This window comes from Lissotriton vulgaris, chromosome 1_2, assembly GCF_964263255.1.
Source record: "Lissotriton vulgaris chromosome 1_2, aLisVul1.2, whole genome shotgun sequence".
Classification (NCBI taxonomy): domain Eukaryota; kingdom Metazoa; phylum Chordata; class Amphibia; order Caudata; family Salamandridae; genus Lissotriton; species Lissotriton vulgaris.
The window spans coordinates 78,618,845-78,646,386 of NC_141686.1; the positions used below are offsets into that span (position 1 = coordinate 78,618,845).

The window sequence follows — 27,542 nt, forward strand, 5'->3', positions numbered from 1 at the left end:
CTTTGAGAGGCGGATCCCGTGGACTGGGGTAATGGTCGGACCACGAGAGGAAGATGGGAGAGCCCCCTTCCAATCTGATGTCATTGGAGAAGATCCCGTCTAAAATGTGGCCTGCAGAGTGGTTGGGAGAGTTTACCTTTTGAAGAAGGCCACAGGAGGCCAGGGAATCAACAAGCAAACCAGTATCGGATGAGTTAAGGTTTTACAGATGGAAATTGAAATCCCCAAGGATGGTGAAATTGGGGACATCAATGAAAGGTTTAAGGATTTCCAAGAGGCTGATGGGGAAGGCCGACCTTGGGCCAGGGGGTCTATAGACGCCCGTGAAAGATACAGTAGGGGAGGGGCTGAGAGTAAAATGGGCGGCTTGGAAGGAGTTCTGGAGGGAGGGAAGGCAATCAATGCGGCAGCGAGAAGAAATTTTATGCAGTATGCCTATACCATCGCCTTTTCGACCGACCCTGTCCTGTCATACGAGGGCGTAGCCATCAGGAACGGCATTAACCAGATCAGGACCAGCAGAGTCTGAGCCCCATGTTTCTGTAATAAAAACCCAAGAGGGTTGCCTGTCAGAGATGAAATCATGAAAGGCAATATTATTTTTCACCAGAGAGCGGGTCGGCCATGTTGGGAAGGCCTGGGAGGTATGGGAGGCTGACTTTATTGCTTTGGAGGGTTCTGGTGTAGAGCTGAAGCTCTCTACGTTTGTCATGTGGTGAGGAAGACTTACGAGGAGGAAATAGAGAATGTTGTCTTTGTAGGAACTTGCTTTGAGAGCTCCTGATATATTGTACTGGCTCATTATCTAGGCACAATAAGACATTTTAAATTAAAGCCATGCTGATCATTCACTCAAAATGAAAATCTTAAAATTGAAAACAACAATAACTGTGCAATGAGACGCAGACACGCTTAGTTTCATTCCACAGAAGAAAATGAACTGGCAAATTCTTACCAATGATGATTAGCATGATTCCGATCACCACTTGGAAGAAGAGGGAGATGCTGATCAGCACGATGAGGGTGACGTAGTACTGGAACGATGGACCCTGTTCTAGCACAGCCTTCAGTTGTGTTGCGTTGGCCATGAACAGTGCCACATCTAGCATGCTCTCCGCCACACTCTTCTTTGTGGCATAGTGATTAATGTTGATGGGGATCTCATCTCTACGGGAAGGATTGCCCATCTGAGAAGGAAAAGAGTCAACCTGAGAAACTGAAGTCTCTTACGCCTTAGAAAAGTGATAGTTTGTTCAGTAATACAACAAAGGAATCATTCATCAACAACATAAGGTACATGATGAATGCTAACAATATAACTAACAAATACACAGTTCAATAACGCCAGTTCAAAGAAATTTAGTAATTGATTTTTGAGGTTCACATTTTTGTATTTCCTTGTGGTAGACTAGTGAACCACTAAAATGACAGTCTAGTCTATAGTAAACCTGATACACGTTCGAAAAGCTTGCTGTTTTGGAGCAGCATCAATCGTGCATCGGAAACACTACCATGTAACTCTCAGATGCTTGACCCTGTGATGGTCGTGTAGACCAGTGCACTGGACCCAATGAGAGGAGGTGGCTTAAAGCGACCAGAGTTGCTATTTGGTTTAGAGTAAGTTAATGTGAAAATTGATATCCTGAAAAAACAATTTTGTGATTGTTCTAATGCTCTACTCCTAGTTACGTCTTACTGTCCTCTGACTGCCTTGCCACTGTCCATCGGGCCTTCAATGCTACCAGGTCCACTGTAAATCAGGGTAAAGGTTCCATTGTGAAATCCATGCTGAACTGATCCACTACAGAATAGTGCAAGTCAGACGTAAGGTGCATGGTAAGGGTCTGAATTAAAATTCATACTGTGGGACAATATAGACCTTCTTTGTAAAAACTCTAATCTGTTGCATTACTTGCAATCCAGTATTTAATACCTATATAGGGGCATTTGTAGGGCCATCCAGATGTCTCGCTAATTGTACACCAGTGTATGGTGCAAGAGAGCACTGAAATGCATTGCGGCTGTGTCAGTGGCAGGGCAGCTGTGTCTGTTGCAGGTCAAAAAAGGTGTGAATTATAAGCGCTATGCAAATGACTCAGTACTAGGCTAGTAGTGAATGATGTAAGACATAATAGAGGATAATAAATATTGGTCGTGATGCACTTGTTTGTTACTTTGCTACACGGTGGGCTAGAGAGACAATTGAGTCTGCCAACAGCTTACCTCGCAAGCAAGAGTGCTAATAGAAAGCTGTTCCCCTCCCCCGCCATTTCGAGTTTTTTACTAATATAAACGGTTCCCCTTCACAAAGTGAAGGGCTCTTTTGAAAGGTGATATTCCCCTTTTCTCACTTCTGAATTGGTAAAAGGTCAAGGGGGGTCACCCAGCTTCACAGAGGTGAGAGTCCTGAAGAAAGCCGGTGCACTGTCAATTGCCGGCAGAAACATGTCGACACTTATGCAGTGTGGAGCAGGTGGAGTCTCATAATTAGTTCCTCTACCTAGCATCCACTATTCCTTTTTAAATCCTGGACAGGGGACCTAGGGCCAGATGTAGGTAAATCCGATTTACCGACTTTTAAATACCGAGTCATACCGATTCGGTATTTAAAAGTCGGTAAATAGGAAGGAGGCAGATGTAGGTAAAAAATTACCGATTCTGTCAGAGTCGGTATTTACAGATTCTGTAAATACCAATTCTGTATTTCCCATTGATTCCTATGGGCCTTGAAGCCCATAGAAATCAATGTGAAATACAGATTCGGTATTTACAGAATCTGTAAATACCGAATCCAGCAAGGGTGCAGGGGGTGTCACTTTGACACCCTCTAGCACCCCAAGTACAGGCTTGTGTGCCTTGTGGCACACATACATGCCCTTAGGGCATGTCTGTGTGTCACAGTGCACAGGTGTGCATGCACAGATGTGCATGCACACCTGAATTCGGTATTTTACCACCCAATAGGATTGGGTGGTAAAATACCAATTTTTAAGGGCCTGTGGCACTCTTAGGAGTGCCACCTACATATGGTTTTTCCGAATCGGTAAATATATCGATTCGGTATTTTACCGATTCTGTAAATTTACCGATTCGGTAACTTTACAGAATCGGTAAAATATAGGCCCCTACATCTGGAAACCCAAATACCGGTCGGTAACGGCCGAATTCGGCCGTTACCGACTGGTATTGGGCTACCTACATCTGGCCCCTAATATTAAAATTGTAATAACGATCCCCTGGGACCAGCTTTTTGTACCACTGATCCTGCACTATTTTCTCACCTTTGAGTTTCTACTAACTCTTCACTGTATGTTGTATTGTCTTCCCCTCCCTATTGCTCCACCTTCAGTGTTGGGTAAACACGGAGGTGTGTTAGCAGCCCTATGATGAAGCATGACACATCTTGCTGTGTGTGAGGGCAGTTTTAAAAGCAAGGTGCTTTTTCCTTTACTCATTCTTAGAAACTTTTCTTTTTATGAGTCATTTCTGATTCCTCTTCTTTTTGTGATAAAAAAACTTTTTTTTTGTTACCAAAACTATCTAAATCAATCTTTTACGTGCTTTTACATCTTAGTGTGCACTTGGTGAAGGGGCCCCACCCCGACCCTTTGTTATACAAATTAAGAATTTCTAGAGCCTCTGGTATAGACGCCGTGTGCACTATATATAATATATAATTACATTTGTTAAGCGCGCAGCTACCCGGAGGTTTCCCGGCGCTAGAGCAGACTAAAGGTAAGAAGGTGAGAGGGACAAAACAACAGAGGATTAAGTATTAAAAAGCCAGGTCTTAATTCCTTTGCGGAATGACATTTCAGAGCGCAAAAATTGGGGTAAAGAATTCCATAGGGAGGGAGCTAACACAGAGAACGAGCGTCCGCCCATTTTGGCTCTATTTACACGAGGTACCCTAAACTTGTGCTGAGTGGAGGACCTTAGAGTGCGAAGGGGAACGTATTGCTGCACCAACGAGGACAGGTAGTTCGGGGCTTTGTTAGTCTTGATCCGGTGCATTAAGCAGAGTGCTTTGAATTTAACTTGGCTCTCAATTCGTAACCAATGCAGTTTGCGTAAATGAGAAGCAGTCGAGGTTCTGGCAGGCAGGTTACATATGAGGCGAACTGCCATGTTCTGTACCACCTGATACTTCTTGGTTACCTCCTTACAGGCGCCCAGGAGTAGAATGTTCCCGTAGTCCATGCGTGAAGTGACAAGAGCCTGGACTACAGTCCTCAGGGTGTCCTCCGGGAGCATCCACGTGATTTTCCTCAGCCACCTGATGATGGTGGTACAGGTGGCGGAGACTTTGACAACGTGTTGCTTGAAGGATAGTTGGTTGTCTAGTAGGACACCCAGGTTGCGGGCTGCCGCAGATGGCGTAGGTAGGGGGCCCATCTCCGGAGGCCAATGTTGCGGGCCCCAGAGTGAAGTTTCTGGACCAAACAGAAGCAGTTCGGTTTTGTCCCCGTTTAATTTTAATTTATGCTTGAGCATCCAGTCAGATATCTGTTTCAGACCAGACTGAAGGGATGACGAAGGACAATGCTTATTGGTAGACAGTGAGTAGACGACTTGAGTGTCGTCCGCATAGGAGTAAATTGTGAGACCAGCTTGTTCTGCTAAGAAAGCAAGGGGTCTCACATACAGGTTAAAAAAAAGGGGGCTGAGGATAGACCCTTGGGGAACACCGTGAGGGGAGGGGAGAGTAGACGAAACAGAAGTAGAAGAAAAAACTTGAAAAGTGCGATCAGAAAGAAAATTAGCAATCCAGGCCAGGGCGGAGCCATCGACACCCACAGATTTTAAGGTGGACAGCAAGATGGAGTGGGAGACAGTATCAAATGCGGCACTCAGATCAAGCAAGATGAGTGCCACTGTCTCCCCATTGTCCACCTGTCTTCTGATGGTCTCCGACACACCAAGAAGAGTGGTTTCAGTGGAGAAACCAGCCCTGAACCCGGATTGAGAGCCGTGCAGAAGATTAGAAGTTTCAACAAAAGAACTGAGCAGGGAGTTAACATGCTTCTCAAGAATTTTAGAGAAACAGGAGAGTAAGGATATAGGGCGAAAGTTGGAAGGGTTATTAGGATCAGCGTTGGCCTTTTTTAACAATGGAACCACCATCGCGTGTTTCCATTCATTCGGAACAATTGCTTCTGTTAATGAGGCATTCAGGACATCCAGAATAATCTGGAGTAGAGCTGGATCCAAGGTACTCATAATTTGAGGAGGCATCGGGTCAAGGGGAGAGCCAGATTTAATGTCTTGAAGATATTTTTTTAGAAGCAGAGGGGAGATTGGCTCCCAGGAATGGAGTGGGGGAGTGGTAGACAGTGAACTGGTGGTGACAGTAGGAAGGGAGGTGAGTAGAGTTTGATCAGGATGAGTGGGTGCAGCAGGGGTGGTATTAAAGATATCATAGATCCTCTCAATTTTTTCGAGAAAGAAGTTTACCAGGGCATTACACTGTGCAGTGTCCAGGCAGGGGTCCTGAGGTGAGGAGGACGCTCCAGAGAGATCTTTAATTATTTTAAACAGGGCCTTCGGCCTGTTTTGAGCATTGAGTATGGTGCTGTTAGCGTAGTTGGCTCTGGCGATATCACAGGCGGAATGGTAAACTTTAAGGGCAGCTTTGTATTTTATTTTATGATCAATACCGTAAGTGGAGCGCCAAATGCGTTCCAATTTTTTACAATTTGATTTTTCTTGGCAAAGGGAGTCATTAAACCATGGGGCCGGTGGGTGGTGGATCTGTGATTTATTAGTTTGAGCTGGTAGGCAGGAATCCAGGGCTGTTGTCAGCCATGATCTGAGAGCGGGTACGTCTTTGATAGTCATACTGGGAAACGTGGGTTTCGAATTGCTAAGCAGAGTGTTCAATTTGTCTTTATCTAAACGTTTCCAGTTCCTACTAGCTTTATGGGGGTGAGCAGTAGATGAAGAGTTAGCTACAGATATCTTAATTGAAAAATTTACAATGAAGTGATCAGACCAGGTGACCGGGGAGGAGGATTGATAAGAGATGTCAGCAAGGTTCGAAATAATGGGGTCTAATAAATTACCGGCCTTGTGCGTAGCGCCGGAATTGTGAAGATGTAGATCTAAAGCTGCTAGATCCTGTAATAAACGAGTAGTAGTGGCACATGAAGCTGAGTTAAAATTGATGTTTAGGTCACCTACAACAAGGAAGTTAGAGGATTGAGCGATTAAGGGGGCAATGAGTTCAGGAAAAGAGGAGGCCCAACCACCAGCCGAGCCCGGTGGACGACAGATCAGTGTTCCAGTTAAAGTAAAATGGGGAGAGAGAAGAAGTTTAAACAGACCAGCTTCGCAGTTTGGGAAATCAAGGTCTTCCCATTTACATGAGAACTCTCTCTTGAAGATTATGGCAATACCCCCGCCATCTTTGAGAACACGGTTTCGCCCCACATAGGTGTAATCATTGGGGAGGGCCATGGCGATGTCAGGACCAGAACTTTCATTTAACCATGTTTCTGTGACAAACATAGCTGCTGGGCTAGCTGTCTGTAGGAGGTCGAATATGTCTCTCTTGTGTTTTGAGAGAGATCGACAGTTAATGCTAATAAAATTTAGGGAGGTACATGTTTTCTGTGAGACAGCAGAAGTAGAGTGCATATGGGGCGAACTAGTCCAGAAAGTAGTGGATATGCAATCTGTGACAGAGGGGAAGGAGTCCAGTGTAAGGGAGCAGGTCGAGCAAGTAGTGGGAGCATTGTGACAGTTAAGGATAGTTTCCGAGGTGCAAGTCGGAGGCCGCACCTGGGTCCCCCATGGTTTTTTTCCCAATGTAACTTGGTTAAACATTGTCAACAATAGTGAAAAACAATAATAACAGAACATGCAGCTATAAAACATCCCCAATGCAGACAGATCAAATAGCAGTAGTCTAATAAATTATACAGCGAAGACAATGTAGTTGTTGAGAATTCATCCAAGTGAATGATGCTCTTATTTGCTTGAAGATTGGCAAATCAATTCAACACAATGCATTTCAGGCAACTACAATGCCCTTCATCGGGGGTGTCTACAAAGAAAAATACATCATTTTAGCCATGAAACTGTAAAAGTCAACTACTATTTACAAAATGATAACCTCATATCATGAGGGACATCACTTAATCAAAAATCGATGTGGTTTAAACCATGTGCTTGTAATAAAAGTAGTAGAAGATAATAAGAAACAGATGAGTTATAGTGCTTGCCCCATCTCAAACTCCTATTCGCATCAAATAATGGTTAAGCTTATGCCACCCAAAAAAAAGTAAGCCTACTATGCTTGGTGCATAACTAAAAGTTTTGCTAATCAAGAAGGGGGGAGGGGGGATCACTTGTCCTGTGTAACCTGGGTACAGTTCTCACTGGAATGACCCTTGGTGAAAGACCCTCATACACGTGTAGTTATGGTGGTATGGGCGGTATATCTTGGTTCTCCGCCTTCGTTTACACGTCTGTGCAGAATCATGGGGTCAGTTGGTATGCACCCTCCACCTGGAGGAGAACACCCTAGGTTAAAACAGTAGTGATCAGTGATTATAGGTGAAGTGTTAGTGAATATATTTAAAACAATCCAATTGTGCCGGGAGAGATATAATTTTATTCCTTTTGACCCACACCCTAGCAATGCAATTTTTGTTTCACCCACAGGTCCAAATTTGACCTTCATTAAAGAGTAGACCTCAGTCACTCTTCACACAGAACTCACCTGGTCCTGAAGAAAGCCGTACCGACCCCTTGGGCAATAAGGCTGAAACATGTTGACCATTGTTTGAACACTGGAGGATTGAATATGTGTGAAACCTAACAATTTCTCCAACGTATTCTGTCATATCCTCAACCACCAATTCAATCCCGGACAATAAAATTATATTACTCCTGATCCCACAATGGGGCTGATAACATGTTCGGCACAGCTCAGGGCTCGAGTCAGGGTACACGCGGATGGACGGCGTCCCCACACTTATTTTACCGGGGGGACGCCGTCCCCCCTGCCAAACAGCTGGCCTGCACTCTTTGGCCTCTCTGGGACGAGGAGCTCGTCACCTTTCGTGACGTCACTTCCTGTCGTGACGTCACTTCCTGCAACAGCGTCCCCCGACTTCTTTTTTTTTAGGACTTGTGCCCTGGCACAGCTGTATTCCGACTATTACAACTAACGCATCAGCACATGTTGCGCGGAGTTGAAGGCCTTTTGCAAAGGTTGACTGGTCACCTTAGGAAGAGGTGTGGCGCAGCGGCCAGGGCGCCTACCTCCGGAACCGGGGGCTCACAGTTCGCTCCCCGGCTCCCCAGTTACGGTGGCAGATCCGCCCAGCACCATGTGACTCTGGGCAATAGCTTGCTTAATCTTCCTGACGGCCCCCAGCGCCAGGACAGCTCTCCGGAGGTAGCTGTGTGCTTTACAAATACTGGTCATTTCTGTTCCTTGTTGCTATATTTGGGTATTAAACTGGTACTAATGAGATGCACCCAATGCCCAGACTTTAACATGTGTAAAAAGTACAAAATAATGAAGTAATACTATTTAAAAAATATGCCACATTATGCCCCATAATTTTGCTTTTCTTGTCGCATAATTTATTTAGCCCTGCCGCTTAATCCCCATTATGGCCCTCTTGGGCCGTATAATTCCAGTTGCCCTGCCTAGAGGACAATTTGCTACCTGAAGGGCTGCTCTGACAGATCAGTGTGTGGGCTTGTTGGATTGTATGTGAGTTCCCGGATATTAACACAAGCGTTGCCTGCATCATGCACGAATGCATGCAGTCTCCCATACCTTGTAAACATCCTATAAAACATAGTTTTGTGCGATTTTTTTTGGGCTGTTTTATTTAGGGAACTTTGCCAAGGGCAATTGATCACTTTACAAGATGAGCACCAGATTGCATCACACAAGGTCAGATTTCTTTTTTAAATGTAGGCACTGGGAAGGTTAAGTGATTTGCAGAGAATCACAAGATTTTGAGCAGACGCTGGGACTCGAACCGGGTTCCTGATTTCCAAAGTCGTTAGACCACAACTCCTCCCAGTAGTTCAAAAGTGCCCGGTTGGCAAATGTGGGCCACCAGTAGCTATCTGATTCGCCAATCGTGTGGGGGGCACTTTTATTTTGGTGCCTGTGCATATATTTTGTCCCAATCCGAGTCGGACCCTGACAGAAATGTCCTTCCCCCTTGTTACTCTCCACCGTTGCGTGGTGCAGCGCTTCCTTAATCATCCGCTAGATGGCGGCCCAGACATTTTATAGGTGCCCCTAAAATAAATTAATCAAATGGCATTTATATTAACAAGCATATGAAAACGTTTCCAAATAAACGCGGCAGAAAATTCTCTGTGGTTGAACGCCTCCCTCCAAAAAGGATATCATGTTTCATACATACCAAACTGGTTTTTTTCCTTTTCTTTTCACGGTCGCTTGCATTGTTGCTCTTTTCAACTTTGCTTGCATGTTTTCTTCGACTTCTGCAAGTCTGTCTTCGCCATGCCCTTTGACCCCCTTTCGGCTGTTTTCTGTTCCCGAGCACTTGCTCAAAAAGTAATCTCACATTATTATGATGATGGCCTCCCCCACAGGGCTTTAAGTGTGACACTGGCCTTTACCCGACTCTATACGTTTAGTGGCAAAACCTGATGAATTTCTGAACAAAGGCTGTAAAAACCTGCAAAGCATGCCGTTTCAGTGATGAATCCCTGTTCGCATATCACGTGTTTTTGTACTCCATCGTGTAGTGTTCCCTGAGGGCAGGGGGTATTTTCAAGGTGCTGCGTTTCTGTATTTTTTCCAAGTAGCATATGACTCCTGTCTAGTGCATACTTCACACTGAGTCTCCACCAGGTGTCTGAGTGAGTTCAGATTTGTGTGTGTGAGTGCGCGTGTGTGGTGGGTGGGGGGAGGGGGGGGGAGGATTGCCGATTTATGATGTACACGAACATGAGATCTGAAGTTAAGGAATGGGCAGTGTAAGTTTCCCACAGTACCATCAGTGGATCACAAAGATCTGCACTCAACGCACATCCAATCCATGGCCTCTCCTCCAAGGAGCATACAGAGTGATGTTTAATTCACAGTCCCATATTTTCAGATTTTAAACATTTTAAGTAGTGAGTATTCATAAAATAATAGTTGTTCGTTTTTCTTATAGAGTTAACATGCTTTGGCAAAGTCAATTGGTCTGGCCTATTTTATTTATAGCAGTTGGTTGTTGTATGACATGCCTCTATGCAATAACAGAAAACTCACACAGAGGCACCCAAATACCAGTCAGCAGGCACGCTGCGTGAAGCATGTGATTTTAGTTGACATGTTTTAAGCCAAACCTCTTTAAAGTGTTTTTAGTTATGTCACTGGCCACGCACCTTTTAGCCAAGCGCCTTTTCCATCCCACATAAAGCACTAGCCACCCACTCCCCCTATATGGGTACCCATGATGATAACACCTCATCATTGTGTATGCGGTAGGCACGGCTGGCATGACTCACGGGTGCTGGTGCGGGGGTCGCGCATGGGGGGGTTAATAAAAAAAAAAAAAGTAAACATCTTCGCTGGCCCGGTTCTGCGTCGTCTGCGCCTCTCAGACAGGAAGCAGGCTGCCTCCTTCCCCTAAGCCAAGCACAACGATGCAATGGCAGCATTGTGATAGGTCGGGATGCCGACCAGCCAGGCGCCTATGGGGAGGCCATTTTTCCCATGGAGGCTGCAGCCTCCATGGAGAAAAGGCAGAGTGTGCATGACTGTCTTGGTCGGGCCAAGAGGGCCGACCTGACAGTCAGCACCCTCAGCAGTGGGCAAGCCACTCCTCCCCTGCCCTAGAGCAGCCCCGCCACCTGCCCGCCCCAACCAAACACTTCTGCTTTCTCGCAGTGTGAGAAGCAGAAACGTAAAATAGTTTTACCATTTTCTGTTTCTGATTCTCGCACTGCGAGAAAGCAGTGGGGCGACGCTGCTCTGCCCTAGTGGAGGAGCCGCCCCTGTTTGCGGTACTCCACTCCTTTTCAATGCAGTGAAATTAGCACAAAAGATATTATTTTATTGAGTTTTGTATAGCGTGAACTTGACCCGAAGGCGCCAGGGCTCTTCACAGAGTTGGCATAGCAGCAATTACATGAGTTGCATTTGGAGTAAATATAGTTGCTTGGTGATAGCATGTAAACGAAGTCTACGAAGGCATTGCGATACGTTGACGATGCAGTTTTGAGGTAGATTGTATAAATATGCATAGCACTTTGCAGAATTAACACAGCAACAAATGCACACGATTTATGTGGAGTAAATAAAAATACATAATAACAATTTTAGGAAGGTCATCCAGGGGCCATCTAGATTAAAACCTTTCTCATCGCCCAGTCCTACAGCGCTAAAAATCGCCAACAATAGGACATGTTATGAACGGCTATCCTCTTTTACAGCAATCACATGGATAATTTATAACACAGACGTCAATAATACCTGTTAAAGTTGCACATTTCAAGCATTCTTGTGTTATTGACCACAAAAAGATAACACCATTAACCAGATTCATACTCATGTCCTCCATTTCGCAGACAACAAAGCTAAAAACAGAATGGCAGTTTTTAGTTCCCAAAAGTAAGTGAGATCTTTCTAACACAAATTGACAAAGGGATTATTGCTAATGACAAAACTTGGAAATTGAGATTTTATATTCTTAGAGTTGTCATTTGCACTCCTAAGTGCAATTTAGATGTGCAAAATGTTTTTGATTGGGGCCACAATGTGATCGTTTTACTTTCAGGCTGTTTCCTACAAGTAGCTGGACTGAAATGAAATCAAGTGAATCAGGAGTTTAGAAATGAGAAGTGAACCTGGTCTGCATTTGTATAGTTGGCAAAGAAATACAGCACTAAAGGTCAAGTCTAAATGCTGGGTGTAGAAAGCTGACAGGCAGGGCAGTAGGTGAAAGCATCCAGGGGGTCTAATTTATCAACTTGCAGACAGAGATAGGTCAAAGTCCTTCTTGAAGTACTTGTGTCTGACCCTTGGGTGGCATTAGGCTGAAGATTTTACTCTGCCAGAGGTCCTGGGGAATTCGGAATTACCTACACATTACCTACAGAGGTCCTCGCAAACATTTTCTCAGGGGCCACAAAGTTTGATCTGTAATGTGATGGAGGTGCATTGATGCCAGTGGGGTGGCTTTCAGGGGCTGGGGGGGATTGGCAGTTAGGTGGGTGTAGGAGAAGCAAAGCATATACATATAGGGGCATACTTATTAAATATATGTTAATGATATACATTTTTTTAATTTTCATCTGACTTTATCATATTTTAAATTTTTTGCTGCAAAATGTCTTTAAAAATAAATGTATTTCTAAATTTAGCTTTGTGCGACACCTTAGTTACTTACTTTCTTTAACTGACATTAACCTTTAAATAAATGCTTGCAAGTTTATTTAACATCTTTTTAATGTTAGTGCTGAGTGGAATAAACAGCAGCCCAGTGCTGCTGTTGACCAGGGGATCGCATGTAAAGGTGTCAGGAGGGTAGGGTGACCAGATTCTCAAAACAAAAAACGGGGACAGGTCATAGACATAGACGTAGGACTACGGTTTGCAGCAACCATCGACATAAAAGTAGGACTATTTGACAGCTGTCATGGACATAGAAAAGGGACTACAATAACAGCTGCCTCCACAGACCGAGTGGGCACTAGCTATGCAGAACCTGTAGGTTGTGAAGGAAACTCACACTTTCACAGGCTGCTTGAGCAGGACCCTGGGTGTACATACATCTGTGAAGGAAACTTACAGTGCCACTGTCTGTGCTGAGCCTGTGCTGTATAAGAGAAAAGCGCACTGCCACAGCACATGCTGCCAGGCAAGTGTGCGTGTGTGTGATGCTTGCATTGGTGCTGCGTGCATTATACCTGCTCTCTACCAGACAGGATTTTGCCCTATCACTACCTGTGCTCTTTCGCTGGGGTGTGTATGTGTTGTGTTGCAGCCTAAGTGGAACAAATTTAGCGGTGGGGGTATCAGCGTAGTTCTCACGAATGCACCTCAGGTGATGGGGTTTAGTGGATATGTCACCTGTAGGATTAAGAAGACCTGTGTTGTTATCCTGGCTGTCCTCACTTGACCAGATTGTGGGATCCTACGCGTGACTTGCTCTTACGTACTTTTCAAGAAAATAGCAGGATGTAAGCAGGCACAACGTTTGAAAATAAGCGTGATGAAAATTATACAAGATGCAATCTAATTCCTCGCTGCATACTTTGGAAGCAAAAGACTGGCGCTGACAAATGTAACTTAATTTCCTTTTCTGTGCCTCAGTTCACAATGTGGGCTACTTGAGAACATTAATTAATTAATTTAAGAGGTTTACACTGCATGTCACATAGGGAATTCATGGGTGTTCCATATACAGGATATGCAAGAAAGAAAGCCAGTTTGTCTCGGTGTCACAGAATGTGCATTAATCAACTTGCAGGATGTTCTCAATACAGGTGTATGCCTCGGCTAAACAGTGTCCTCACTGGTGAATCCCTCATGCATTATATTAATGTGCAGATAAATTCCTCAGGTGGTAACCATGATTAGGTTGAATTTGTAAAATACGATTTTGATAAATGTCCAAAGGAAGATACTCAAAAGTTTATAAGGAGCATCAGTTTGCAACACTTTTTTTTAAAGCGCTTCAAATCATCACTTTATTCAGTTCGACCAGATGAAAGTCATTTGTGGGGCTGCAGAATAACAACCCCCCCCCCCCTTCCGTCGTGTGTGGCAGCCCCGGATGAGACTGATCCCGGGCACAAACACAGCCACTCCCGAACGTTTCACAGGTCTTTAAAAGACCATTTGAATGTTAATTAGGCCTTGCTGTTTCACACCTTGTTGGAGGCCCTGCAGCTCCACTCTGCCTACTGATTAGAGGTTCAACCCCCCCCCTGATTAACATCAGCACGCCTGTGTGGGCACCTCTTGGAAGTCAGCAAAAGTGTAGGTGGCGCTGCGTGGACAAAGAAGGGAAATCCCGAGAGAAAACGTCTCTCTTCACAGGATTTCCCTTCCTGCTTCAGCGCTCATCTCAGTGATGTCACACGCAATGAAAATCCGGGACATTTGTGCGTTTAACTCTGACACCTTTCGAAAACGGGGACATTTGACTGGTTTGGAGGAAAGTGTCGGGACACGGGGACACTTCTCCAAAAACGGGGACCGTCCGGGGAAAACCGGGACGTCTGGTCACCCTACAGGAGGGTCGCATGCGGCTGCGGGCTGTACTTTGAGTATCACTGAGTAAGAGATAACAATCTTTGTACAAACGGTAAATGTGTTTTTTAAGTAAAGGCTTCACATATATTTAGGATGGAAAAATAGAGGAAAATAAAATGCTTGTAATGGTTTCAAATAAAAACAACAGTACTGCTTGGTATAATGGGTTCTAATATGAGTACATTAGGATTTGACTCCCGGTTTTCCTTTTAAACGGATTTTTACATATAAATACAGACTGAAAACTATTTTTCATTTGTCTGTTTTTATATTTAGAAACTGCAAAATATTAGTAAGTTTTGCTGCGCTGCCGTGCTTCAGCCCAGAATTGCCACGCCCCTGTTGCTGGTGCTGGAAATTCCTTTCAATTCCATCCAATCACGTTTTTTTAGTGACCTACTGTGGACCTATTGGCTCAGGGTCTTTTAGTGACGGCCGTGACCCTAAACCAATCCTGGTCATATTCAAGCGTCACTCTGTGGGCGTGCTAAAACCTCCGAACCTCCCTCATAGCTTGTGGTGTCCTTACTTTGTAATCAGTGTGTGTTGATTTCATTGTCATTTTAGTTTGTTGTTCCCTCTGTTCTTGTGCCCCTGCACTTCAAATATTGCGTACCAGCCATCAATATAAAGTGGATTAAATTTGCAAATACGTGTATTCGTTGCGTTTTCATTGGAGAATACCATTTTTATTTTTAAATGCTTTAAAACTGAAATGACACGATTCGAACCTGTGACCACCACGTATGAACTGGCAGCACCGGGGGGAGGGTTTGAATAGTTTTTTCTCTTCAGAACAGCAATTAACGTTCATTGAGCCGAAGGATTAGGATAACTGCAGTTCAGGGAGGTAGCTGTGCTTTCGAATAGTCGTGTTTGACTGTTCAAAGCTCTTGCATGACTAGGATCTTAAAAAGATACACTTTCCTGAAGCGAGGTGATGGACAGCTGCTCTGCTTTTGAGACCTTGCTGTAAACCTGCACGCAATCAGGTTTAAAAAATATTAATCTCCGATAGAGAGACAACATGTTGGACACTGTACTCGTTGTAAAATGAGCACCCCTCCGAAAAAAACAAATGCAAACCAAACCAGCATTATGAAGTTGAAGTTGAAGTTGAAAGGGATTTATTGAGCGCTGTATCACCGAACGGTTTCTTGGCGCTGTAGACAGAAGCTGAGACTGAGAGAGAAAGAGAGGAGAGATTAGGAGGGGTAGGCTAGAGAGAACAAGTGGGTTTTAAGATTGGCACAGAAGTCTGAATAGAAGGGGGTGGATCTAATTACGAGAGGGAGTGAATTCCAGAAAAGAGGAGCAAGGGTAGAGAATCTGGAGCCAACACATTTCTTCTTACGAAAGCGGGGGACTTTGAGTAGAAACTGGGTGGAAGAGCGAAGGTTCCTGCTGGGGACATATGGGTTTATTTTAGATCTGATGAATGTGGGGGCAGTGCCAGCCAGGGACATGAAAGTCACGCAGCCCAACTTGAAGAGCGAGCGTTCACTGATGGGGAGCCAATGCAGAGTCTTTAGCAAAGGGGTGATGTGACTCGATTTGGCCAGCCTCTAAATGAGGCGGGCCGCTTGATTCTGGATGAGCTGTAGACGGCGGCATTCATAAGCAGGAATGCCGACATAAACGGCATTGCCATAATCCAGGCGGGACGAGATAACTGCTAAGATGATGAGTTTGAGGGCTTCAGCCGAGAAGTAACGCAAGACTTTACGGATGGTTCTAAGGGACAGGGAGCATGAGGAGACTACGGAGCTGATCTGGGAGCGCATGGAAAGATCTTGACTGACTTTAAAACCCAGGGTTTTCACAGAGGCTGAGGGGGCCGGAGGGGAACGAAAAATGGGGGGCCAAAAAGCGGAGGACCAGGGGTTGGAGGGACCACCAAAGAGAACCAACTCGGTCTTATCCGGGTTCAGTTTGAGTTGGTTGAGGTTCATCCAGTTGAAGATGAACCTGAGGGTGGAGTGGACCTTGGAAATAGAGTCAGAGGAGGAAGAGAGATTAAAAATGAGCTGGAGGTCATCAGCGTAATTAAACGCTGTGACCTCCATGTCCTGTAGAGCAGCAATAAGGGGGTGTATGTAGAGATTAAACAGGAGAGGGGATAGTGAAGAGCCCTGGGGTACCCCTCAGGTGACAGAGTTAGTGGGAGCAAGACAGCCTGTGTGCGACCTGCTGAAAAGGAGGCGAGCCAGGCTAGCGCCGACCCCCACGGGCCGGCGCCCCTGACACGGTTGAGGAGGATGGAGTGGTCGACCGTGTTGAAGGCGGCAGAAAGATTGAGAAGGACTCGGGCCTGGGGGGAGTTGGTATCGGCACTGCGCCTGAGTTCATCAACTACAGAGAGGATGACAGATTCCGTAGAGTGGGCCGGCCGAAAGCCAGCCTGATGGGTCACCAGGAGGTGATGAGCCTCAATGTGATTGGAGAGTGAAGATGTGATGTGGCTCTCCAAGATTTTACTTAGGAGTGGCAACAGTGAGATGGGTCTGAAATTGGAGGGGGTGGTGGGATCGGCATCAGGTTTTTTGAGAATGGGGATTACCGTGGCCGATTTGAACGAGTCTGGTACAATGCCAAGGGTGATCGAGGTGTTGAGAAGGGTAATAGGAGGGGCCGCGCAGCGGGAGAGAATGTCTCTCAAGATGTGAGCCGGGCAAAGGTCGGCGAGAGAGCCCGAGGTAACTTTCCCCAAGAGAGTGCGGAAGGCCTCTTAAGAGATCAAAGGAAATTGGTCGATGAACGAGGAGGGCAGAGGCAGTAGGGGACAGATGAAGGAAGCGGGGGCCGAGGGGATGTTCAGCTTTATGGTAGCAATCTTCTCAATAAAGAAGTCATTGAGGGCATTGCAGAGGGGTTTGGGAAGGGATGGGCCTGGGAACGGCTCTGTCGGAGGCAGAAAGTTTGTGCACAATCGTGAAAATCTCCTTATGTTTGTTTGCTGCCTGATGAATTTTCTGAGAGAAATATTCCTGCTTAGCGGAAAGGATGGATTTTTTGTAGGCCTGCAGAAGGGTCAGAAATTGAAGCTTGGAGTCGGGGCAGTTAATGGCTTTAATTTTACCATCCTTTGAAAGATGAAAGACTGATGTGACTCTGCCGACATATTAGCTTACGAAATGTCAGAGTACCACCACTTAACTTGCTGAGCCATCTGATAGAATGGCATTACAGCAACAGTGCTGGGCTTGGAACAGAGCACTGGCATATCAACAGGTTAGGCTTCAGTGTGCTGATTCAGGCAACTGCATTTGTGCTTTCCTTTGCCTCCATGCACTATCAAATTTAAGACAGCCCTGTGGGTTTCTATTTTGTGTTAAAAAGCTGGATTTTGGAGAGGCGTGGCCTGAGGCGTCAAGATGGCGGACACACTCTTATAGTGTTCCGGACCCCTCCGTCATCCGCCTGGCATCCGCCCGTTACCAGCTGCAGCTCACCTCCTATGCCTACCCGCTGAGCTTACCATCACCGCCGGCTCTCTTTTGGTCCCTCTTGGGAGCAGACCGGCGTTCCTGCTGTGGAGGGCAGACGCCTTCTCCCATCAACCCAGAGTCCTTAAAATGGCAGCCCCGGCAGACTTTCCTTTCTTCTTGGGGTCCGGCTCTCCAGGCTTCGCTGGTGGTTGTGCCTGCCTGCTTTCGTTGTCAGTCCGTGCTGCACACATTTCTGGTGTGAGGGAACCCCGGCACTGGGGGTGATGTGCGGCGGCCGCCAGGAGCGGCCCAGCTTGCAGGAGATCAAGGCCCGGCCTGCTGCTCTGGGGGGCCCATATCCAAATGTAACCAGGTGGGCCTGTAGCCGCGCGCAGACCATCGAGCCTCGACTGCCGGTGTCGGGCAGTGGTGTGGGGAGCCGTGCTCTTCCGCGACTAACTCTGGTATTCCTCCCTGGTCCGGCGCTGATTGCACGGTCCGGCGGGCCTGTGGGGGCGAGGCCTTCCCTGGCGGTCGTCTGAGGACCAGACACCATCCATCGCTGCATCTCACAGTGGGGGGGCAGCCCTGAGCCCCCCTGAGGCCTTCCGGGGCTGTGGACATCCTTCCTGCAGCCTGATCTGTTCTTCGCCTGCCGTGCCGGATCTGCGGAGGTGCCCGAGCCTCATGGGAGCTGCAGGACTTGAAGGGCCCTCCTTGAGGCCTGCTGGGGTTGTGGACGTCCTTCTTTTATTCTGCCCTGGTCTCCGCCTGCCGCACCGGATCTGTGGAGGCACCCGAGCCTCATGGTACCAGCAGGCCTTGGACCAATGGTGAGTGGGGCCGGGGTTTCGGCCACTGTGTCGGGTGGCGGACGGCGGGGGGACGTTGGTGCTTTTCCCCCCGGCGCCACATTTCTTCTCCGGGGGCGCCCCCTGTACTAGATGACCAGTGGGGGACTCTGAATCTGCCTGGCTCTTCTACCCAGGCTGCCTCGACCAATCTCCCCTGTTGTTTTGGATTTGAGTTGGGGGGTGACTTCCTCTTTGCTGCGGAGCCTCTGGGGGTGCCGGTTCCTTCTGATGGCTTTAAGCCCTGGACTGAGGGGGGAAGGGCGGTGATCGGCCACTGTGTCGGGGGGGGGGGCGGGCGGAGTGCTGGCATCGCTGCTCCAGGGTCCCCCCTTCCCATACCACACTTCACCTCGGGGGGTGCTTCCTGTGCCTGCTGGCCCATAGGGGGCCCTGGACCTGCCTGGCCTCTCCCTCATCAGGCTCACATCACCCACCATTGACTGCTCTGGACTGGCCAGGGAGGCCAGCCTTCGGGGGTGTGTGGACTCCTTAGTGGCCTTGGGGGCTCTACTGCCTGTGTGTGGGGCTGGGTTTGGCAGGTCTTATCGGGTGGCAGGCATTGTGGTGGTGGCCCACCCCTCCCCCTCCTCCTTCTTGCTGTCTCCCTCGCTTTCCAGCACCACGGTTTCCATGGAGGTGCCTCTCCGTGTTTGCTGGCTGCGGGGTGTGTTGGCCCTCTTGGCCTCCCCGGCCCCGGCGGCCTCCGTCTTGGGTTGGAGACCTTCCTGCCCTTTGGCGTCTCCCTGTTCTCCCAGCTGTCCCGAGCTGCGGCCCAGGGCGAGGGGTCAGTTCGGGCCTTACCTGGGGGCGCCAAGACCTGAGTATCGACGGTCTGGGTGCCTGTCTCCTCCTGCTGCATGACTCCCGGCTGAACCTCATCTCCTGGCCTGCACCAACGACTTTCTCCACTGGTGCAGATGGGTAGAGTCCGTAACACGCAGGCGGCCGCCCCACCAACCCAAACCATGATGGACCGCTATAATACCAGCGAACGGGACTCTGGAGGGGGGGAAGCTGCGTCCCCCACTTTCGCTGGAGGTGACCTGGACACCATTCTGTAGGCCATTGGAGCCTCCCAGGCCTCAGTCAAAAGCAAGATTGGTGAGGTACGAGTTGACGTGGCCCTCATTTGTTAAGATCTCCGCAACGCCACGGCCTGGATTATGGAGGCTGATTCGTGTATTTCCACAGTGGAGGACGACATAAACCAGCTCAAGACCCAGGGGGCTCATCCTCAGAACCGGTCTTCCGAACTCTATCGCCGGGCTGAGGATGCCGAGAATAGATCACGGAGGAACAACCTGCGCCTGGTCAGATTTCCTGAAGGGGCCAAACAGAGCAGAGCAGACACATTAGACACATTCATGGAAACCTGGGTGCGATCCTGGATGCCCAAGGAGCTCCTCTCCCCTTGGTTTGCGGTTGAAAGCGCCCACAGCTCCCTTCCCTGGCTCCCCGACCTCCGCCGCGGCCCATCACCATGAGGATCTTCAATTTTCGAGACCGGGAAGCTATCCTCAAGGCGGCGAGGTTGCAGGGGTCACTGATTTTTCAAAATAACAAAATGATGGTGTTCCCTAACTATACCAGGGAGGTGCAGGCCCAACGGCGCACCTATGATGATGCTAAACAGAAACTTTGTGGCCTGGATCTCCGGTATGGTCTCCTCTTCCCGGCCTGCCTCAGGGTCGTCTTCCAAAACAACTTTTTTGTTCGATACCCCCCAAGAGGCCTGGACCTGGCTCACGGAGAAGCGCCCTCTTCATGCGCGTCCTGCCTTCCCTCCCCGCCACAGCGGCCCACGGCACTCCCAACCACACCCTCCTAAACCTCAGAGACGCCGCACCCGCTCCCGCAAGAAGAATGACCAGCAAGGAGGGGCCTCACTATCCCCGGTGGGGAGGTCTTAGACGTCCCCTCCTCCTACACCTCCTCGAAGCCTGGATCCTCTTTGCCTGCCCAGTTCCTTGGGGGGCTTGGGCCCAATTCCGGTGCCATCCGCAATGCTGCGGCCCATCCCTGTCCGACTCAAACCTATCCTGGAGCCATGTGCTTCACGGATCTGCTGAAGATGATGCTGACTGACTCCTGCGGCCCAGTTGAGTGAGGTCGACATCTGTTCCATATTGTTCCTTGCAGCTGTTAACCTTGATGTATCCGTATGTATGGGGGGTTCACCTTCGCCAAAACTCTGCTTGACTAGCTGGTTTGTTAGGTACCCTGAGTAATTTGTGCTGGCTTCTTGGGGTCTTCATTGATACGCCCACGTCCTGCTAAGCGTTTTAGCTTAATATCTTGATATTTCGTATTGTTGTTTTAGGTGTTTTTGATTCAGGGCGACAGATGCTTCATGTTTGGAAGTGTAGGGTAGGGGGAGTTGGGGGGTGTGGGAGGGTGGGTAGACCGTTGTCTCCTGTTGGTTTATTGTTTTTGGCCACTTACAAGCCGCTGCTTTTGTTTGTTTTCCTTAGTAGCTTAATATGCACACACACCCCCCGACATTGACATGAGCCTTGGCAGACCACGCGGACTTCACTCTCAAGCCCGCTTACAATGGGGGGGAGGGAGAGGGGATGTGGGTGGGGGGACACCATGTTGTTTCTTGCAAGTTTATTGTTTTCGGCCACCTACGGGCCGCCATCCCTGGTTCTTCATAGTGCCTCCCCGAGCACCCTGGAATCCGGTGGGGACATGGGCCTTGCCCTGTCGTATGGTTCTCCTCCCCACGTTCCTGCCTGGGATCGCCCGCTCCCTTGGAGCCCGGAAACCTCCTGCGTGATCACCCACACACACTGTCCATCCTAATGTTGTCCGTCATGGGTAGATCCCTCCACATCCTGTCCTGGAACGTCAATGGCCTCTTAGACTGCATTAAGCGCACTGCTGTCCTCCGTAGCACCCATCAGGCCCCTGATATACTCTTCCTGCAAGAGACTCACCTGATGGGCACCCACTGTACCTTCCTTTCCCCCTATGGGTTCGACAGGGTTTGGCATTCCGGCTTCTCACAGGGCTCCAGGGGGGTGGCCATAGTGATTTGTAAAGGCCTTCCCTTTTCCTTGACATGGGCCGAGATGGACACATAAGGCCGCTACGTGGCCCTGTCCGGCAAGATCGAGGGGAACCTTATTAATCTCCTGAGTGTATATGTTCCTCCCGTCACGCTGCCATCTACCCCCGACAAGCGTTTTTTCCTCTTTCCCGCCGGGGCTGGCGGTCGTCAGGGGCAATTTTAACGCTGTTATGCATCCACCGCGCAAAACATCCAGCGCTCCCTCTGCGTCCCTTCTATTCTCCGCTAAGCGGCTCTCTGATTGGTCCTCTGCCCTAGGTCTCTGCGATGCTTGGAGGATGTGGAATCCTCGCCGGGACCAATATATCCACACCGCGGCAGCACATCACACCCACTCTCGTATTCATTTGTTCTTGGTTGCCGGTCACCGACTGCCAATTGGTGTCGGGGGCGGATATTCTACCACGGGGCATCTCGGATCATTCTCCGGTCTCCCTTCGACTCGGGACTCAGCCTGGGGGTGTCCGTACGACCTGGCGTATGAACGCTTGGTTCTTATAGGATGAGGACTTTGTCAACTCCCTCGAACAGGAGCTGCGGCAATACTTCCTGATCAACACGGGATCGGTCGCTTCGCCGGCCATGTTGGGAAGGCTGACAAGGCGACTATGCGGGGAGTGGCTAGAGGCTTGGTTCATGCACGGCGCATGGCTCAGGCTGCCTGCCTTGCACAGCTGGAGGCCTGCGCTGCACTACTGGAGGCGGCCCAGGCCACTGCTGATACTCCTGACTCATCCCAGAAACTTGCTTTACTCCACGAGGAAATTTGTCATGTTTCCTTGGACTCTGCTAAAATGCTTTGGCGTTCCTCGGTTGCACGTGTGTATGGCTGGGGTGATGAAAATGGCAAATTGCTCCACAACTTAATCTCGTACCCTAGGATGGACCGCGTCATCCCGGAGGTCTGCGATGCAGCCGGCCGTCACCATTCCACCTCGAGGGCCATTGCTCAGACCTTTGCAGGGTACTATGCCACGCTGTACGCTGCCAGGCCTCCCACGGATTCTTTGGCTGCTGTGCTGTTCGAGATCAGGACCCAGCTGGCCGCCTCCCCAGGACATTTCCGAGACCCTGGATCTCCCACTTTCCCCGGAGGAGATCAACGGGTCCATTACTCTCCAGCACTCGGGCAGGGCGCCTGGGCCGGATGGATACTCACTATCCCCGGTGGGGAGGTCTTAGACGTCCCCTCCTCCTACACCTCCTCGAAGCCTGGATCCTCTTTGCCTGCCCAGTTCCTTGGGGGGCTTGGGCCCAATTCCGGTGCCATCCGCAATGCTGCGGCCCTCCCTGTCCGACTCAAACCTATCCTGGAGCCATGTGCTTCACGGATCTGCTGAAGATGATGCTGACTGACTCCTGCGGCCCAGTTGAGTGAGGTCGACATCTGTTCCATATTGTTCCTTGCAGCTGTTAACCTTGATGTATCCGTATGTATGGGGGGTTCACCTTCGCCAAAACTCTGCTTGACTAGCTGGTTTGTTAGGTACCCTGAGTAATTTGTGCTGGCTTCTTGGGGTCTTCATTGATACGCCCACGTACTACGCAACCTACCAAGACCTACTGGTCCCACACCTGATGGCGCTGTTCCAGCATGTGATGGACACGAGGTCTTTTCCTCCTGAAACGGATGTGGCCACCATAGTGGTCCTCCCGAAGACATGACCGCCCTTCCTTGCCTGTGTGGATTACCGCCCCATTTCCCTCATCAACACCGAAGTGAAACTCTTTGCTACTGTACTGGCCCAGCGGATCCGCCCCCACCCGGACCAGATCGGTTTTATGCCCGCCCGAGGCACTAAGTATTGCATATCTCACCCTTGCGCACCGCCCCCGCTTCCCCCATGCCTTGCTTCTCATTGAGTTTTAGAAAGTGTTTGACATGGTTGCTTGGGGTTATTTGATGGGGTTCGGTCTTCCGTTCCGGCGCTTGGTCCGCGTCCTTTACTCCAGTCCCTCGGCGAGGGTCCTAATCAATGGGGTGCACTCGGAGAAATCTCCCATCCAGACGGGCACTCACGAGGGATGCCCACTCTCGCCACTCTTGTTCGCGCTGGCGATGGAGCCCTTAGCCTCTCTTGTATGCCAAGACTCTGGCATCCGTGGGAGGGCTTGGGACCCTTATCGGGTTGACAAGATCGCCCTCTAAGCCGACGACGCTCTCCTTTTTCTGGCGGTTCCTGAGAGCTCTGGCCTGCGTTGTCTGGTGGTCCTCATTTGAGCAGGTCTCGGGCCTGCAGCTCAATCTGGCGAAGTCCACCCTGGTGCCTCTCAACCCATCGCGGGACTGCTTTGACTGGCAGACAAACATTCCTCTGCGTAGGCTGTCCTTCAAATATTTGGGTGTGTGGATCGCCCTACTCCCGGAACTCGAATGGACCTTAAACATTACGCCCCTGGTCAACAAGACAAAAGCGGACCTTCAGTAATGGCAGTCCCTCCCGCTCAACCCCATGGGCAGGAGTGCCCTCTTTAAAATGATGGTTCTCCCCCGGTTCTTGCATGTTTTACAAAATGTCTCCCTTCATCTTCCGGGGAGCTGGTTCCATGAAATTGATGGTATCCTAAACCGGTTATTCTGGAGGGGTGGGAGACCGCGAATGTCCCTGGCGCATTGCGGTATACCTCCCTACGGGGGCATGGGAGTTACCAATCTCCACCTTTACTATCTAGCCACAAGACTCATCGTGATCCATGATTGGTTCGCGGGCGGCTGGTCCGACCCGGCGTACCAGGTGGAACTTCGCTCGATGGATTTCCCTCAACTCCAGGCTTACTTATATGGAGCCCCCATACCCCAAGATCTCCCCCAAGTCACCAGGACAGTTTTCTTGGCTTGGCGCACAGCGTTGCACCGCACGAGTGGGACCAGAAACTCACTAGAAAGATGACTCTGTGGTGTGGTACGTGGCTGCGGGAGTCCTTGTCTCTTTCTGACTTTAACCGATGGGACAGTATCGGGATCTCGCTTCTCGGTGATCTCTGGGTGGGGGGACCACATCAGATCCTTTGCGGACTTGCAGCAGCGCTTCTCCCTCCACCCATCTCAACTCTACAAATAATTGCAACTTAGACATGTGCTCCGTATACACATTCCATCTCCCACCTCCCTCCTGGAATTCAGTACTCTAGAAGCCCAGGTTATGATGGGGAATTTGGGTGGGGGGGGGTGTCTCGGATCTACCGCTCCTTGGTGAACAATGGTCCAGCATCTTTAGAATTGCTGTGTGCCTGCTGGGAGGGGTGGCTGGGCCTCTTGGAGGACACAGACTGGAGGGCCGCCCTTATGGCCCCTAAAACGCTGACGACGCCTCCAAGCTGAGGTTAGTCCAACTCTATTACTTGCACGTGGCATACCTCACCCATGCGCGTGATTAGTGCTTCCTCGGAACAGCGGTCGCGGTGGCAAAGCGAGACATTGCGGCACTCTGGTCCCAGGCCAAGCCTCTTAGCGTCAGGAAATGGAAACGGAGGGTTGACTGGTGTGGGACCCTAGAGGAATCTTTCTTTGAAGCCCATCTCTGTCCTGAACTTTTTATGAAGTTGTGGGGCAAATGGTTCAACCCAGTCCCCTAAAGGGGTTGCGGATGTGCCAATGTCACTTATGGGCATTATTTTACCCTGCAGGATGCCTTATGCTGCTCTGTCTCCAGTTGTGTGGCTGTAAACAATCGTCATAATGTGTTTGATTTTGCTACCAATGTATTGTTTTGGTGTGATTTAAACTCAATAAAACTGATTATAAAAAAAAAGCTGGATTTCATTCCTATGGGCCTCTTGGCCCATAGGAATGAATGGGAAGGTATTCCTTAATTGTGAATCGCAATTTGCGATTTACAATTAAGGAATATTAAGGAATCGCAAAAAATATTGCGATTCCTACCTACATAGCATTTTGGGATTCCTTAATAGGGATTCCCTAAAAATCGCTATTAAGGAATCGCAAACATGCATTTACCTACTTAGGGCCATCTACATCTGGCCCTAAGTGGCAACAAACTCAACACACACTGATCACAATGTAAAAGGGACACCACAAGCCCCCCCCACCCATATTAAGAATCATACGCAAGTCGCCCACCCATGCATCAAAATAGGCTAACAAACAACCACACGCGAGTAAGGGCGCAAAATCCAGCTTTTCTTTTTATAATCAGTTTTATTGAGTTTCAATCACACCAAAACAATCCATTGGTAGCAAAATCAAACACATTATGACGATTGTTTACAGCCACACAACTGGAGACAGAGCAGCGTAAGGCATCCTGCAGGGTAAAATAATGCCCGTAAGTGACATTGGCACATCCGCAAGCCCTAAGTAGGTAAATGCATTTTTGCGATTCCTTAATAGCGATTTTTAGGTAATCGCTAATAAGGAATCGCAAAATGCCATGTAGGTATGCCAATAGGCCCATAGGAATGAATAGGAATTGCTCCCGCAATTTGCGAGTCACCAAGAGGCACTCGCAAATGCGGGCGCAATTTCAAGGGTGCCAGGGTTCCAAACGGACACCCTGTTGCACCCCTGAAATGTGCATCTGTGCACATCTGGCTCACATACATGCCCTAAGGGCATGAATGTGTGCCACATGGCACTTAAAAAAAAGCAAAGGATATTCCTTAAGGCTATAGTGCACTTTCTTTTGTGCTACTTACATTGCATTTAAGGAATCGCAATTTGCGATTCTATTAATGCAAGAGCAAAATAAGGGATCGCAATTTTGCAATTCCTTATTTTGCTAGTAGATTTCAACTTACCTACATTGCTCGCTGCCAAATAGCAATCGCAAACTCTGAAATTCTGCGAATTTCAGCGTTATCGCTCGCTATTTGACCACCTACATCTGGCCCCTAGTTTGTTTATTCCTTTTGCTCTTGTGTCTGTGTTCAAGCAGTTGCACATGTGTTTTTTGGGACGTGTTTGTGCTGGAGTCTTCCCTCTGTTCCAGAAGCTGTCCCTGCTGCAACTCCCCCCTACGCATGTTTTGGACCCCAGAAAACAAAAATAATTCAAGCCCTGACCATGTGCACACCATTCCTTTGCCAATATAAAATGTTAGATCTATGTCATTGTGTAGAAAAATGAACTGCTTTGATAAATGTTAATATAAGAATTACTTTGGTATATCAAATAAAGAAACAATTACCTTCTTCATGTACAGCATTTCTTGGAAAATTTGAAACCAGAGGAGACTTCACATCTTACACCGCCTGCCTGATAGAACCAGCTTCGTTCTGCAGTCTTGCCCTAATGACTTGAATATGTCTTAAAGAGAGTGCTTAGCTACAGTTCTCATTTAATTTCTTTTTAATATGGCAGCAGCATGTATTTCAGCTTTTTCCTGCCCTCTTTGGCCAGGTCATTAGAGCGCACAGGAACACTCCTCCAAGTTCTAAATGTGTGTACATCTATTATTCTGGTATAGTGAGGTGTGTTTTCAATATTTTTGTAGCACAGCAGCAGCTTATTTATATATATTACTGAAAATGACAACGGAGCGCATGTGCGCATTGTCAATAGAAATGAATGTAGAAAAATACTAGCTGTAGCATTGTCTTTTACTTGTGGCAAAAATAATTGTGGATACAAACAGAAAAAATGCCCAAAAAACAAATATGGATAAATACAGACGGAAATGGCAAAAAAATAAATACCATAAAACCGGGAGCCCTAATTAAGATCCATGGAGGTGGGGGTTCGACAATGTAACCAAATTCTCTATGTACAAACGGCATGCCAGTCAGCAAGTAAATTGGAGATCAGAGTTGGTAAGGAAAGTTCTCTAAGAGCTCAGACAAAAGTCAACAGAAAAATCCCCTATAAAGATGCTGCTGGTAGCTGTTCAATTTAAGTTCCTCTGCATTGGAGTGGTATGAAGAGTGCTCTCAGGAAAGAGAGGTCAGGGTGCAGAAAAAGCTGCGGGAAGGAAAATGCA

The 27,542-nt window shown here is 48.4% G+C and overlaps 1 protein-coding gene across 2 annotated transcripts in view; it reads right to left on the reverse strand.

Annotated features, from left to right (window-relative positions):
• The window catches only part of NINJ2 (ninjurin 2), a 545,550-nt gene that overhangs the window by 35,834 nt on the left and 482,174 nt on the right, over nt 1–27,542 (reverse strand). Inside the window, exons 1-2 of one of the 2 annotated variants that reach the window (XM_086952838.1) lie at nt 9,399–9,562; nt 956–1,187 (exon numbers count right to left, since the gene is read on the reverse strand). In XM_086952838.1, the coding sequence (XP_086808964.1) occupies nt 956–1,187 (232 nt within the window). In that variant the 5' untranslated portion in view covers nt 9,399–9,562. Of the gene's footprint in view, nt 1–955; nt 1,188–9,398; nt 9,563–27,542 lie in introns of those variants that run through there. The other variant, XM_086952837.1, reaches the window with a different exon arrangement.